Here is a 17,283-nt window from a genome sequence, read left to right as displayed (position 1 = left end):
CTCTGGATGGCAGCGCAGCCCTCTGGGGTATCAGCTACTCCTCCCAGTTTGGTATCATCAGCAAACTTGCTGAGGGAGCACTCTGTGCCTTCATCCAGGTCATTGATGAATAAATTGAACAGGACTGGGCCGAGGACTGACCCCTGGGGGACCCCGCTAGCTACAGGCCTCCAACTAGACTCTGCACCGCTGATCACCACTCTCTGGGCCCTGCCATCCAGCCAGTTCCTAATCCACCTCACCTTTTCATGCTGTTCCTTGCAGATCTTGTTTATTCAGATTGGAATTGTTCACCATATGCTGAAAAATACAGTCAGATGTATAGTTGTTCCTATGTTGTTTTTCACCTTGTTAATAGCAGCTGTGGAGACACTATTTTAAGGAGTTTAGGGGAGGGTGTTTAAGGACTTTTGCAGGTCTGACAGCTGAATCATGCTCAAGCTTGTACCCCAAGTCTCCATGGCTGCTACTGCCCAAGTCAGCAGTAAAGCTAATGCGAAAATGCCCACCCGTATACCTGACTGGTGTCTTTTTACTGTGCATAGAACAGTGAGGTTGAGGTTTATGATTATTTTTTAAGATGAAGTTGCAATAGCTGTAGTTTTCTGTGTATTCGTCAATGGACCAAATTTTCCCTTTAAAAATCCTAGCTTTTAGTTGTGTTCTCAGCACTGGTATCTAATTTAATCTCTTCAAATTCCCATAATTCTAATCATGTGTCATTTAATAATACGGAGATAATTATTGAAAAGACAGCTCTGCAAACGTGCAATTGAAATTATTCCTTTAACTTGTTAAGTTATTGCTATGAGTGTCAGAATAAATGGAAATGTATTTCCTTAAAATAATTTAGCATTTTTATATACTAGAGTATACAGTAACTGACATTTATGAAATGCATCCACCCTCACAATTATATGATTAATAGGCTGAGGTAGAAATTGATGACTAATGTACAACTTTATTTATTATTGTTCAACAGTCAGCTTAAGTGCTTAAACTTAACAACAATTTTTAAATTATGGGGAATATTCAATACCTTCTTTATATATGCATTCTGTATATGGCAGTTATATACCCATAAAAGAGAGATGCTGTGCCACTGTGTTGGAACAGAACTCACAGTAAAGAGCTGTAATGGGAAACACAGCCCTTTACAATTGCAGGGTATCAAAGCAGTCCTTCAAGTAACCTTACAAATTCTCCCTGGAATGGCACTACCTATATGAGAATATATTAGGCTATGCGTATGATAAGTTTGTTCTCCTCCAAGAGCAGACTGCAATTATCTTAAATTTTTCAGGTTGTATAATTAGTTAAGGTCATCCACATCTTTTGCCCTCCATTTTAGCTTCTAATTCTCCAGCAAACGTGTATCCTAGGGACTGCTATGAAGTAAAGCATATAGGCATCCTTTGAGAGAAGGACAGAGAGCTGGAATACTTGCTCTGCCAGTATTAGGCCTGTGCAGTCTGTCCACAGCATCCTGCTGATCTTTGTCTCTTCTTCTGCTGAACTTCAGCTCCATAGAAAAATCTTCCAGGTGTCAAAAGTGCATCATCTTCTTCTGGTGGTGTCACTGTTTTTCCCACTTCTCCTGTGTATTTTGAACAAGGAGGCATATGACTCTGGAACGAATCCTGTCCTACTTCACATCTTTATTGTGTGAATACGCAACTTTGAGGTGACCTTGAGGGAGTAACAAAAGCATAAATTTGTACTGCTTCTTAGCCAAAATTCACCCACATGCAGTGTGACAGATTTGCTTATGACTGGCATTCAAGTGCCCTTGTCCTAACAGCCCTCATGGGTCCTGTTCTGGCAGAGACAGTTAGAGGATCCTGAGAGACTGAAAAACAGAAATGTTCCTTGGCAGCTTGGTCTGGGGCTGCTTCTGTGACAGTGCGGGTAACTGCAGCCAAACTTATAAGGGACAATCATAGAATCACTGTGGTTGGGAAAGACCTTCAAGACCATCGAGTCCCACTGTAAACCCTTGAACACCATGCTGTTAAACCATGTCCCTAAATGCCTCATCTACACGTTTCTTGAACACTGCCAGCGACGATGACTCCACCACTTCCCTGGGCAGTCTGTTCCAATGCTTCGCCACTCTTTCCATGTAGAAATCCTTCCTAATATTCAACATGAGCCTCCCCTGGCACAGCTTGGGGCCATTTCCTCTTGTCCTGTCTGTAGTTATTCTGGAGAAGAGATTAACCCCCACCTTGGTACAACAATCTTCTTTCAGGTAGTTGCAGAGAGCAATACGGTCTCCCTTCTACAGACTAAATACCACCCGCTCCCTCAGCTGCTGCCCATAAGGCCTGTGCTCCAGCTTCGTTGCCCTTCTCTGGACGTGCTCCAGGACCTCCATGTCTTTCTTGTAGTGAGGGGCCCAAAACTATCTGAGGATTCGAGGTGTGCCCTTACCAGTGCCGATTGCAGGGGGATGGTCACTTCCTTAGTCCTGCTGGCTACATTAACTGTGTGGTTCTGTCACAAAAAATATCAAACTGGTGTCTGTTCTGTGTCTTGGTCATACATGTTAGTCAATGAAAATCAGTTTTGCTGCTCTGAGTTACTGCTTTGCTGATATTTACTAATATGATAATGCTATACCTTGATATTTTGCTTTAGGCTGTAAAGTATTATAAAAATAAAAATATCTCCTGAACAGATTTGTAAAGGGATTTATTATTTTATTTAGGGGAATTAAAACATAGAAGTGATTTCCTTTTTAAGACTACATCTTTCTAAAACTGGTAGATGGCAGTAAAGTATCTGTTTGATATTTTCCGCAGATTAGTGAAAGGGAGTTTAATGTTTTTTTTGTTCAGAAGTAAAAATGCTTTCCTCTGTTACTTAGTTTTGAAAACACAGTGAATACCTGACTGGCAAATAGAATTAAAATAGATTTTATATTCCTGGAATTCAGTTTTTATCAATGCTCCAAGGAAAGAAAAGTTAAAATCTTGGCGTTACCTCATTCTCCTCTATCTTTATTTTAGTCTTCAAGTCTAAAATAATTTTCTAGCAGTTCAATATGGAATCATTTGTTATTGTTGTTGCTTCCCATTCTGTTCATTATCTCTTTTATTTTCGCCGAATGTATTTTCTTTAAATGTAATGCAGTGCTATATATTCTCAGAAACCCATAAAAGGAAGTATGCAGCACATGAAAAAGCTGAGCTGTGGTTAGTTTTAATAACTGGCTAAATAAATATTGAGATTTTAAGTTTGATTGCCACAGCTTTATTAATTTATGTAATACATGTTTTTCAGTGCTGAAAATGCAAAGACACATGCAGTAGAAGAATTTTCTACTAAGAATGGAAAAAAGTATTCGGCAGCACTGTATTGTCCATAGTTATTAAATGCACTGTTCACAAATAAATTACTCTATTGAATTTTCAGTAGAACTCCTGTTATGGTTAGTTTTCCACACCTAAAACAGGCTGCTTGTATGAAAACCGATGGTTCTAAATAACCTTTTTGCTCCTCTTAAAACAGTATTTTATTGGCCATTAATTTATATTGGATTAACTTTCCATCCTTTTCTCATATTTTCAGTCCCAACATTGTTTTCCTGCTTTATGGTAGTTCTTTGCCCTCTTATCATTTATATTGAGATATGTATTTTGACTGGACTAGCACAGCATGTAAGAGCTTTTAGTGTGTAATATATTAAAAGAATGTATTAAGGTAACAGTGGGGAGCCTTTGAAAGTTACGTATTTTTAAAGTGCTCTGATTTTCATTAGCCCTATTTTGCCATGATTAGATTTTTAGATTGCCTAGTATTATAGCTATAACTACATAGCAATACAGCTATTATAGCTGGAGCTACTTAGTACCTCTTCAAATCAAGTGCAAAGGATATGATTCAACTAACATAGACATCTGCATCTGTTCTATTCACATTCAATTTCTCTTCATAGTCACAGAAGTATCATGTTTAAAGCACAATTAATCATATCCTAATGTAAATATCTAATATTGTGCCCTAAAATCATCTTTTTCGTATGTCAACTATAATGTGAGCTATAATGTGTAGCTACCTCATATATAGATAATACAGTAAGATAAACTGAAAGTTTTCAGTTTGATTTCTGGGAAATTAAGACCCTCATTCTAGTTTTCACAATACAGACCTGTCTGGACCTACCTAGAGGCACTAGTTTTCCTATGTAGTCAGTAGGAAGGACCACTGAAGGACAATTTAGTCCTCTGTAGATCTGTCTGATTATGTGGCTAGTATAAGATGCAGGATTGAATTTTGTGGGTTGAGAAGGGACTTGTTTATGTCCCCACCTGCTCCAAGTGTACTTTGACATAAAGGATTTCACACTTGTTTTTGTTTAATAAACTTTTTAACAGTTGAAAGGATTGCACTGACACTTCAACCAGGGAGATAGAAAAGGACTGTTCAGAAAAGTTCACCTCATGACATGTGGGCAAAGAGTTGTTCTTTTTTCAGTTCCAACTGATTTAAAATGGGAGATAGATGCCTTGATGACCATCTCAGTCAGGACAGCTGCCCTTCAGTAGCAACACAAATCTAGTCATTTCGGAAGATCTTAGGCAGAAATGGTCTCAAAAATAAGGTTAAGTGACAAAAACAGTAGGTTTTGTTCACGCCGGAATGTAGGTGCTGATGATCTAAACATATCCTAAGAGTCTTGGTTCATCAGTTTAACTTCACTGTAAAAGTGGAAATGCTTCTTGAAGTCAAAATTAAGAAGCTAAAACCTTTCATGAAGGCTGACAATAACTGTCAGTGAGCCACTTAGGTATGGAGGGAGGTCACATTTTATCAAAAAAAAAGGATAAAGTGACAGAATTTTCTTATGAGATGACGGAAAAACAATCTAGGACAGACAATGTTTTGGAAGAAACCATACAACAGTGAAGTTCAAGCCTCAAAAAGTTAGCTAATGATGAAAACTGATGGGGAGGGCAGGTCTTGAGTTAAAAACAGACATCACCTTGAAGCATATATGACCTTTACCACAGAGAGCTATTAAAGAGATTGATAGAGTCTGCTTACACAATAACTCGGTCTATTTTTCTATCAGTTTGCTGTTTTTATATACTTTTACTTAAAGGAACTTGTTAACTAAATTTATATTCTTTCTCATATGTTTTTCTCTTCATTATGATTTCTTATCAGAACAGATAGCTAAGTTAAAATACTTTTTGGAATATTTTCTCACTCCCTTCTGCATCTCTGGCAGTTCTCCTTTATTTCTGTTTTTGCTTCTCCTGCTCACTTTTTCAGTTCTTGCTCCTCTCTTCTGCATTAGCAGCTCAAAGACAAAAGGTGCTACTGTTCCCACTGAGCACAGCAGATTGGTTTAAGCAGGAATTCAGAATGGAAACTCTCAGTGCGGTCCCCAGCCCCCTTAACTCAGATTGAAAGAAAAAGAGATATTTCAGTTCAGCACTTTTTTCTTGAGAAATTTTGCTGCAAATAAATTGAAGGAGTGGAACTGCGACAGGTCTGTTGCAAAGTTCTGATTATTTTAAAGTCCTGCTGATCATCTCAGTGCTTTTAGTTTACCCTTTTTCATTCTGCCTATATACCGAGAGATATTTATTCACAATAGAGTTGAGTTACCTAAATCAGCCACTGCAAAATGGTATCTAAGTTTATTTGCCCTGCAAATGTTGCATTCTGAATGTATATTTGTAGGATTTATGGCAACATATCAAATTCGGAAGTCAGAATTTCCCATATTGCAGTTTGTGTCTCTTGCCTCTTTTTCCCATTTAAATCCCCCCCAAAAATCAGGTTTTGCCTTCTCTGCTGCATCTCATTAGGAAGTTGCAGACAGCAATAAAATCTCTCCTCAGCCATCTCTTCTCAAGGTCTTAGCATGAGCATGTCATGTTGTCTATACGCAACATTAGCCTGATAGCCATGCACTGGATCTGTTTCAAGATGTTGGCATTTTGTGCTGCAGAGTGCAGCAATATTAGTTTTGATACATTTATGTACAGAGTTATCAGGGTTGCTGACAGAAAAAAAAAAAAAGGGTCATTTGGACATAATGAATTGGGAGGTCTCTCCTTTCTGAGAGTATTGTAGTTATTCTTTTAGTGTTCCTCCCTTTTTCTTTCCTACCTTTCTCTTCTCTCACTTCCTCTTCCCTCTGATCTTCTTCCCTCTTTCCCATTTAAATAATTTGAATTGGAAGAGTTAACTGGTTATAACTGTCTTAGAGTTGTGCTGCCTAACAGGTACACTTAGGTATAGGTATATTTAGTAACATGCTTTTTTTTTTCTTTACTGATAGAATACTGATAGATTTTTACTGTTAGTTAAAGGTAACACTTTTTTTCCATAGATTCTGTAGTAAATATTCTTTTTAATTAATTATATACCTTGTTAGTTTTTAAATTACAGCTGAACACAAGAAGTGACTAAAAAAAGTAAGAAAAGCTTGCAACTTTTTAGTTCTCTGCTTAATATGAATGAAGTTCAACTATATAATACATGTGGACCTATTTATTTTTGTATTTCAAATAGAATTTGATTAATATTTGGACATACAGAAAAGTATAGCTCATAGATAAATCAGAGGGTCGTTGCTATAATATTGTTTTTGTTTGTTTGTTTGGTACTGAAATGAGTTTGTTTAACATTCTTCCATATTTGCAATATTTTTCCATCTTCCTACGTTATATTCTCATTACACAGGTCATTTCACAGCTTCGGATCTTGAGCAGGTCAGTAACTGCAGGCTGCAAATTTGACAGAGAAATATGGTCTACTGAACTTTCTCCAATTCTCAATCTATGGAAGAAACTTAATCAGGTAGGAAAGAAGCTAATTTGAAAAGACTTCTTTTTTTTCATTAGCTATATTAAAAGTAAGGTGTATACTAAATTATCTTGAATATTGATGTATTAGAAGTTAAAAAGTAAATGCAATGTGTTTGAGGTGAGAATTACAATGTAATATGTATGTAATTAGCTGCAGTCTCTGTATGTGTGATAATAATGAGCTTATCATTTTTTTCTTCATATAGAAGTGAGAACAGACTCCAAACACACGTTTCTGTAGTATGCACAAAGCAATGTATAAAGTTTTCATTTTTTTCCCCTGTATTGAAAAATGTCAGTAGCTTTCCAACCAATTTTCCAAAATTGAAATATTTTTTGAGGATGTATTTAACTGCAATATGTGCCCATTCTCTTTGAAATGTAGCTACCAGGGGAGGATTCCTCTCACCTAGTATTATTAAATATCTAGCTAGACATTTGGCCTGGTTTTCTGTTCAGTGATAAGAAATAGGTCAGAGACATTGTGGCCTAAAAATGTATCCTTTAGATAGCAATACTAGAATGGAAGAATGTCAAAATTTGCAATTACATTTTGAAATCTCTCATTAAATCTGCCTTTAATTCGTGTTAAATGTTCAATAATATCATCTTTTTGGCAAAATACATCATTGTACTAAATAACTTTACGATAAATTCTGTGAGTCATCTGAACACTTCCTGGTGTTAACTACGTAAGAAAAGACAATGTTTTTCAACACGACACCCTCTGACTGGGGTTAAACATCGCCGCAATCCTTCTGTGCAAGAGTTCTGAGGCAACTGTTTAAGCTAAGTACATGCATATATATATGTGTACATATATATATATGTGGATATGCATATACATATGAGGGAATTAGTTATAATGGCAGCATTCAGAAGACTGATAAATGAGGCCAATTGTAAACTTTAAAATAAAACTATACTGCATTAATATTCCTATACAACACACATTGCTGATGGATGGTTAGTTCTTTATCATTATTATTCATTAGCACTACGTATTCAAAGCAGTTAATCTTTAAAGCTCACATCCTAAATCAGCTGTGAGTATCTAGTGCTATGGAGCCAGTGCCACGTAGGCAGCGCTGACGAATGGTGCTTGATGGTCTGAGTCCCCCAGGCAGAGGTAGACAGGCCAGAGAGCTCTTGGCAAGGGTGGCCACCTTCTGACCTGTCCCCTCACCTCTGGGGTCACCTCCCTCCACCAGAGGCTTCACTCTCCAGCTGATTCTTAGCCCATGGCCCCCATCCCTGAATGCTGAGCTGCAGGATGCTTAGAGGGGTTATTTTCCAGGCTGTGTCAGGCACCTTGTCATGCTGCTCAGCTGTTTTTCTTTCTTGCTTAGCATTTTCATCTTTCCTTTCTAACAATATAAAGCCCTGTTAAATCTAATGACCAATTATTCACAAAATCTGAAACTGCTGGGTTAGGGTTTATTATTCTTTGCCTCTCCATAACAGTATGATCATGGATGTTGCTTCTCTTTCACTCACTGTTTATTAATCCAACCAGAATTCAGACAGCAATTTTTCTTTGAATTTTACTTTAAACGAAATAAGTACTCAAAATATGCCTCAGATCAGTACACTGATGTGTTCAAAGTTATACAAGCACATTTCCCTCTTTATATTTAGCTGTTTTGCACTAACCCAAAGCTCTATAATCTCTTGACATTTTAATCTATATTAGCCTCATTTGAAAATGCACATTTCAAATCTTGCCTTTTAAGAACACCCTGATAATGAACGCTGTCCTAAAACTGCTTCTGCTGTGCCTTTCAGTGTGATTTAATAACAGATTAACACTAGTCAAATTAATTAAACTTGTATGAACTCACCATTAAGTTTAAAAAATGTCTTCAGATGCACGGTGTAAACTTGCACAAATGATTGTTTACTGAAGAAAACGAAGCCATCACAGAATAAATTGTCCAAAAAAAAAGTCAGTCATGTCCGCTGATGTAGATGGATGGTCCCCCTGTAGACTTTAAGCCAGGGCAGAGCCATGAGAGTAGTTCAACCGGTTCTACAGTAAAACTGTGTTGTCTATGGCTTTTGTTCCACACAGCCCTAAACCATAGCAGAGTACAGCAGAGCGCATGCATGGCTGCATCATTTTCAAACAAAATTAAGACAGTGCCTACTGTGTACTGCTCTTCAGGAATGTACAGGACTATCAGTCCACAGTGGTGGCTGCACAGGTGTCCCACCAAGGAGCTCTCTGCCGTGAGCATCGAGAGGCAGGAGGAGGTGCCGTGTGCTGGTCGCACGGGGGATGCATTTTCAGCATTGTGTCAGGGAATGCTTTAGTACTTCTCTGAAAGTTAAGTGGCTCACCCATACCAAGAAGTTGGAAACAATTACTTCAAAATGATTTTTCGTGAGATTATTAGCTGTCAAGATTCCTCAAATTATGAAAAATCTCCTACCTTATCTTTTGTTGTGTTTTAAATTGAAGGCTGATTAATTAAAGATTTTCATAAAGCAGCATAACAGTACAAGAGAATTAAAAAGTAGTTTTGAAAATTGACAAGCTGTTGCTCATTTATTTAAAAGATTAGGAACCTCAGCTTTAAGAAAAAAATGTGTTTTTTGTCATGAAATAAAGTCAGTGAAGCAGAAATTTTAAGATCATTCTCTCTTGTACCCTCAACAATAAAAAATTCATGTAAAAACAATGAGAGACTAATAGGCAGAAAGAAGGGAAGGAATAGGACAGTGTAGGTGTTCCAAAAACCAGCCATGAAAGAAATTAAATTTTGAGTCAAATACAGCATTATTGGAGGCATGTGAATTAATTTTCATTATATTTGTTACATTTCTGAAGGGAACAGTTTTCAGAATGTATTGGAAAAATCTTAGGGAGGTATTGAAGTAAACTTTTGGAGCACCATAGGTGTGAATGTGTGAAGTTTTATATTGCAAAAATAGTGACAAACAGAAGTCAGAGGAAAGATGACTGAAGATATCAAAATGCACCTAATTTAATATTTGTGGCATAATACAGTATTAAATATGAAAGATTAGAACATTTCTTTGGATTCTTCAGAGCGCACTATACTTCACTTCATGTTCATTCCCAAGCAGGTCATGATAATATTTCTAAAGCTACCATGAGTTATATACATAATAGATTTTAAGGGAATGTAATAGAACATTAAATGTATAAGCTGATCTCAGAATTCACATTTAATTTTTCTATAAAAGTGACAGATGAGTTGTTTTAACAAATTCTTAGGAGAAAGTATTTGATACCAAACCAGGTGGAGTGGCCGACAGTCCTGAGGGCTGTGCTGCCGTTCTGAGGGACCTAGAAAGGTTGGAGAATTGGGCAGAGAGGAACCTCATGAGATTCAACAAAGACAAGTGCAGGGCCCTGGACCTGGGGAGGAATAACCGCAGGCACCAGGACAGATTAGGGGTTGACCTGCTGGAAAGCAGCCCTGTGGAGAGCGATTTGGGAGTCCTGGTTGACAACAAGTTGAGCATGAGTCAGCAATGTGCCCTCGTGGCCAAGAAGGCCAATGGGATCCTGGCTGCATCAGGAGGAGCGTTGCCAGCAGGTGGAGGGAGGGGATCCTGCCCCTCTACTCAGCTCTGGTGAGGCCACGTCTGGAGTACTGGGTGCAGGTCTGGGCTCCCCAGGACAAGAAGGACATGGAGCTTCTAGAGAGTGTCCAGCGCAGAGCGACAAAGATGGTTAAGGGACTGGATCTGTTTTATGAGGAAAGACTAAGCGAGCCGGGCCAGTTTAGTCTGGAGAAAAGAAGGCTGAGAGGAGATTTGATTAACATGTTCAAGTACCTGAGGGGAGAATGTAGGGAGGATGGGGCCAAACTCTTCTTAGTGGTGGCCAGTGACATGACAAGGGGTAATGGGTACCAGTTGAAACACAGGAAGAACTTCTTTCCTGTGAGGGTGACAGAACCCTGGAACAGGCTGCCCAGAGAGGTTGTGGAGTCTCCTTCTCTGGATATTTTCCAAACCTGCCTGAGTGCCACCCTGTGCCCCGTGCTTTGGGTGTCCCTGCTGGAGCAGGGGGTTGGACTAGATGATCTCTCGAGGTCCCTTCCAACCTTAAACATTCTGTGATTCTGCGATTCAATTAAAGAGAGTGATGAAATAAAAATGGAATTCATAGGACAGTGTTATGTAAAGAGCAGTATTGAGGATTTTAGAAGCTTCCCCTTTCAGTGTGCATTTAATGAATTAAGATGGTGTATGTGAAAGACCGAGAGAAGCCGCAAGTTGCAATGGCATTGCTCTTTTTTTTTCTTCTGATAATGAAATACTTGAACAAGAAATTACTAACTAGCCTAAGCCACAGAAGCTAGAAGCCCTTGTACATGAGACACAGTCTGGATCACAGGGAAACTACTGTAATTCCCTTTTCATCCTCAGTAAGCTATGGGCTCAGAAAAACTGAAGTAAAGCTTTTGTACTAACATTTTAAAATGCATGCAAACCCAAAATACAGAGCTTGACATACATAAATAGTGTATGTTCCTTACCCTTGACGAGTAAAGGGCTTTGTGGTATGCCTGCCTCGGTGTAGGAAGCAAGACATGGTCCTTCGCTTTCTGTCAGTCATAAGCCTGGTCATCTGCATTAGCCTTTCACTTATTCTTTCTCGTATTTTTGCAGAGAGGATGAGTGCAGTGTGAGCCTGAGATGAAAAACATTTGAAAGTTCTGACAAACTCACAGTGTCTGTGAATGGTTACGGAGACAGACACACTATGTGCCCTGGAAATCAAGATAGCATGTAGCTAGTTAGAATTTCATTTAACCTGAAAAAAATCAAAATCAGTTATTATTTTAATAAGAGATACTTCACAGAAATATCATTAATAAAATAGTAGAAGGTGTAATAGTTTTTTCCCCATTACATTTATCAAAAAGATAGGATTTGGGGAGGGGAGGGGGTCATTTGTAACTTGTAGAATTTTACAATGAAAGTTTAAATCCCGTAACTGAAATTCAGAGCAGTGTGTAATTGCCTGTCTAGTTCGTAGTTTAAGAGTACATGCTAAATATAAAGGAAGGGGAAAAAGGATAAAAATAACAATAGGAAATTGCAAATAGTTCAGTGATTCAGAATTTATACACAGTACTATTTCAGAAATACAGTATTTAATATAGAAGCTAGTTTTGAAAATAAACTTGGGATTGCATGTTCCTCTTCTAAAGAAAACATAACTGAATGCGATTACATAAGTCCTGTCCTATAGATTATATTATTTTAAATATTTGCATGTAATGCAATAATTGCAGATATGTTGTTTCTCAGTATAAGCTATAAAAACTAAGTACTTATGTTCATGTTATCAGTACATTTGGATTTCAGTGAATCAACAGCATTTCAAGATTGATTAAGCTTTTCATTTATACAGTAAACTTTTTTAAAAAAGTGGCTTTAAAGATAATTCTTGGCTAGTCAATCAAATATTCTTTTTACTGAAACAGATTATATGTCCTCTAAAGCTGTTATGTACTGTGTTAGTGACATAAAATATCTGCTGTTACCCTGGAACTACACATAAGATGCTATATTCTAAGTGAAAGTTATGATTTAGCTTTTTTTTAACTTTCTTGTTCACTAGCAATGTGCTTTCACTATATAACTAAAAAAAACTAGATGCTTAGAAAGCTGTATCACAGTGTTAGATAATTATGAGACTTGCTAGTAGATTTGAGTGATTTGCTGAGTTAGAACTTAAAGAAAATTTAGTATCAAGGAGAAATAACGAGTGAGTTGTTTAAAACAACTCTGATTTTATTCAAATCTGTGTTTTCGCTTTAAGGAATATAATTCTCATAATGCATTTCTTTAATTTTTCTTGTTTTGTTTTTGCGAGCTGCATTTATGAGCTATGGTAACTCAAGACCAGGAATCTCCAAAAGTCCAAAAGACTCCAAAAGTCTCAGCAGAAAAATCTAAAATGATGTGCAGGCTGCAATCATACTTAAGATCAAAAGTTTAAATCACAACATTCATAAAAGCCATGATCAACAGGAAGTCATTAATTGTGTGAATAAATACTTTGTGCCAGCTTGTCCTTTTTTTTCGTTCCCTCCAAAATTGAGCTAATAGGAGAAATATTCTACTATAATTGCAATCACGGTGCAATTGTATGAATAATAGAAAAGCTGTATTCACCTAAGCATTCTCTGCTTAACTTCTGCCTCTCAGAAGTCTTTTTTTCTGCTTCTCCCTTGATGTTTGATTAATAACTCATCAAACATTTTTTCTTAAAATTGCTAGGTAGTTAATATCAGTGACTCTTTCTTGTCACTTGGAAGGGGATTATTCTTGAAACATCTCTGAACTTTCCACTGAGTTGCTGTCATGCAGCAACTCAAAATGTAAAATAATTCTGTGACATTTGGTAATGTTAGTCCACCTACTATTTATTATTCACTTCGATATATCTGAATACAGTGTTTAACTAGACTGCCTTAAATGAAAAAGGTTTGTGATCAGTGCATGCTTATGACTAGCAGTACAGAAAAGGCAAATCAATATTAGATTATTTTTTGGAGGATGCTTAACATTTTGAAAAGAATGGTAGAATTTGTTTTTTAACAGCACAGACCCACTATCGGAACTGTTAACTGTAAAAAAAGTTGCTTTCATTTTACTGCAAATAAAATCTTAAGTAAAACTTTTCTGTCTCTATCAAGATAATAAATATGCAATGTCAAGGAAAAATGAAGATTAAAAGAAAAAAAAGTATAGGACTGATAGCTAAAATAGAATATTACATGGCTGTGTGTAATATCTTGTATTTAAGAGATGTATTGGTTCCGTTAATCAGATAATATTTCTCGAATGAGGTGTAGAGCTTCTCTAATCTCTTTGTTTTCAGTCCTCTAATCTAATGATACTGGTGAGAGGCAGCTACTGTCCTTTGTTGGAAGTGTTTAGTTAAACTAGGGTCATCAAAGGAAGAGCTCTATCTGGCAGCATAGCATACCCAATACAGAGTCACAGTAGTAAGTGCACTGCTGCTTATCGTACTCTTATACTCGCCCAAATATTTAAAACAATGATTTATTCAGCTAAATGAAGAATTTTCAACAAATCCAGTACTTGTAAAATATAGGGTAAACAGGAGTCTCAGGAGAGTGGTGCTTTTACTGCAATATCTCAGTGATGATAAGGAAACTATCGTTACAATTATCATACAGTGAAAGAAAGGGGAATATGTTACTTCATTTGACCTTTGAAGTAAGTTTTGTGAATTAAATGTAGAGTATGTAATATATCATAGTAGTTTCCCTGAGTTCATTAACGGGCTGTCGTGTGTTCTTTTCCAGAATTCTAACCTGATTCATCAGAAGGTGTCTCCTCCTATGGAGCGACAAGGGTCTCCAATCTTATCATTCATTGCTCTTGAACAATTCAATGCCATTCTCCTTGTTCAGAGTGTTCATCAGTCACTTGCTTCTTTAAGTAAAGTCATCAGAGGTACCTCATTATTGAGTTCTGAAGTACAAAGACTAGCAAGTGCTCTGCTGAATCAGAAGGTAAGTAATTTTTCATGAATTAACATTATAAGCAATGAAGAATGAAAATGAGGAAATTGAATGAAATTCTGATACATATTCTCATGTCACTGTTTGCCCTGAGTTCTTTATTGACAGTGAGTCTAAAATGGATTAGTGAGTTGCAGAGGATCCTAATCTTTCAGGTGGCGATTACGGTTAGAATTCAAAACTAATTCTGAGAGGTAAAATGGACTGTGTAAATGCCAGTCAATGGTCTTTGTACAGAGAAATTTACTTCTTTTCAGTGGAGGGCTGTCCATATTACAAACCAATGTTATTAAGTAGTCACAAGTAACTTCAAATTACAACTATTGCTATGCATGTATTTACCTATCAAAATTCAAATTAGAATTAACATTCTTTTTCTTTTGAGACTAAAAAAATAGCATTAGCAAAATTTCAGTACAATTGGTGAAAGTTATCATTTTCGTGTTAGCAGTCTAAATAACTTTTTGTTACTGAGCAAGAGAATGTGGCTTGCCTGTGTGCTTTAACCAATACACATGCATTATGAGCATCAGGAGCTATGATGCCAGATACTGTCAGAAAGATGTGCTCTAAAGTTTCTGTGCATTTTCTCTCTCAAAAATATCAGTTCAGTGCCTCCTGCTACACTGAACAAAGTGTTTCTAGCATTTCATTTGCTTATTGACTACTTATCTTGTCACAGATCAGTATTTTGGATTGTGGCCATAAAGCAGTCTTGTCAGAAGGTCTTAGCGGAGTCTGGTTCTGCTCTATTACAACCATGTCAGCTAAACTTCAACATATATTTTATTTTGAAGTGATTTGTTTCAGATTTTTTCTGTATAGTGATGTAGTTTGGTTTAGATTAAAATGCAATGATGATGGTTTTCAAATGGATACTTTCTGTAAATCCATTTTTTATTTCAGTGTCCCCTCACATGGCAAAGTAAGTGGGAAGGCCCAGAAGATCCTTTACAGTATCTTAGAGGTCTTGTAGCTCGAGCAGTTGCTATACAGGTAATTTTAAAGTATATTAATGTTCAGTGACACAGTATATCTTATGCATTACACTGTCATAGATCTTTCTGAACTGAAGTCCTGAAGAGTTTTAGAAGATGTATGAAAAGACTGGCAAAATTATATGAATGGATGAATAATATAAAGACTGCATTTTGAACAATGTGAAGTCAGTATCTTAAAATGCAATCATTTTCATATTTACTTTATCAACTAGATTTATATGTGAGATTTCAGTCATTTTTTTCTGACAAAATTAAAAAAAAAACAGATTTATTTATCTAAAATTATCTTAACAATTCTTCACACTGTTTAATGTGGTGTAACCTTAATAGTAACATGGGATACTCTTGCATATGAGTTTATATGTACATGAGTTCTTGGATTTTATATTTGTTTTAAACAAATCACTGAAATCACTTATGCTTCAGTTAGTGTATCTATATAAAAATTCAGAATACTGTGTGCAGTTCTGGGCTCCCCAGTACAAGAAGGACATGGAGCTTCGAGAGAGGGTCCAGTGCAGAGCGACAAAGATGGTTAAGGGACTGGAGCATCTATCGTATGAGGACAGAGCTGGGCCTGTTTAGCCTAGGGAGGAGAAGATTGAGAGTAGATCTGATCAACATGTACCAGTACCTGAGGGGAGAATGCAGGGAGGATGGGGCCAAACTCTTCTTGGTCGTGGCCAGTGACAGGACAAAGGGTAATGGGTATAAATTACAGTTCCATCTGCATGTGAGGAAGAACTTCTTTCCTGTGAGGGTGACAGAGCCCTGGAACAGGCTGCCCAGGGAGATTGTGGAGTCTCCTTCTCTGGAGATGTTCCAAACCCACCTGGATGCCACCCTGTTCCACGTGCTCTAGGTGTCCCTGCGTGTGCAGGGGGGTTGGACTAGATGATCTCTAGAGGTCCCTTCCAACCTTGAAAATTCTGTGATTCTGTGATTTTCAAGTTCTTTGCAAGATTGTTTTGAAAAGTGAAACCTGAGTAAAAGGGAAAAGATCAGTTAGGGAACAGGTGCTGTCATTTTAGTCCTATGCAGTAACACTACTGTGTAGGCAGCAGGGTTCTTTTAATTCCATTTTTAAATGCAATGATTTTGAGAAGAGTACTGTTTTCTTTGGCCAAATATAATCTGTTTTCTAATTTGGCTTCAGAATCTTATTTTTATTTTTTTCTTTAATTTTTGTCCTGTTTCCTTTCAAGGAAAAAAGTGAGCTGTGAAAAGTGAACTGAACAAGTCTTTTTAAAATGTTGATTTATTTCTAGTCGCAGTATGACCTATAGTTTTTTTGTTGTTGTTGTTTTTGTTTTTGTTTTTCTTTTCTGGATAGCCTGATTTATTTGAAATGGCACATGACTCTAGAAGATGTTCTTAAATTAAAATGTTAACATGAATCACTTACCTTTTATGTTTCTTGTAGGCATTAAATATTGTTGTTCAGATTGAGTGTTCAAATAACAGAGTAGACTGTTAAATATTTTAGAAAAGGGAGATGTGAGGCATTAAATGCAACTAACTTCCATAGAAATTATTGCACAGATACAGAACTATAATTCTATATGTGTATATATTTGAATGTATGTTTCTGTGTGTGTATCTGATTGAGACATAATTCAGTCCACCCTGTGACCGTCCATCCTACTTGTTTAGCAGTTGCAGGGTTTGGCATATGGAGGGTAATACTTGTTGACCAGATTCAGCAGTTCATTGTTTCTACTGAATCAAAGTTTTGTGCCCTTGCTTCTGAGCAAAATCTGGTCTTTTACAAGTCAGTTTTGTGTTATGAGTCTGCTGCGGCTCGTTCCTTGCTTTCTTCAAAATTTAAACAATCTGTAATAATATTTTGCTTCATGTCAGCAGTTGAGAGTTTTTGCTTTCTGTTATACCTAACCAAGACTGTGTATAGGTCAT

General features: G+C 36.9%; 1 protein-coding gene across 1 annotated transcript in view; it reads left to right on the top strand.

Annotated features, from left to right (window-relative positions):
- The window catches only part of DYNC2H1 (dynein cytoplasmic 2 heavy chain 1), a 134,256-nt gene that overhangs the window by 89,479 nt on the left and 27,494 nt on the right, over positions 1-17,283 (top strand). Inside the window, 3 exon segments of the mRNA XM_088522367.1 lie at positions 6,703-6,819; positions 14,150-14,359; positions 15,275-15,364. Of these exon segments, the coding sequence (XP_088378493.1) occupies positions 6,703-6,819; positions 14,150-14,359; positions 15,275-15,364 (417 nt within the window).

The sequence above is a fragment of the Tinamus guttatus genome, unplaced genomic scaffold (assembly GCF_059628265.1).
Source record: "Tinamus guttatus ecotype Peru unplaced genomic scaffold, ASM5962826v1 Tinamus_guttatus_pri_ptg000150l, whole genome shotgun sequence".
Taxonomy (NCBI): domain Eukaryota; kingdom Metazoa; phylum Chordata; class Aves; order Tinamiformes; family Tinamidae; genus Tinamus; species Tinamus guttatus.
The sequence above is the reverse complement of the archived record's forward strand: the minus strand, read 5'-3'. Positions and strand labels throughout refer to the sequence as shown.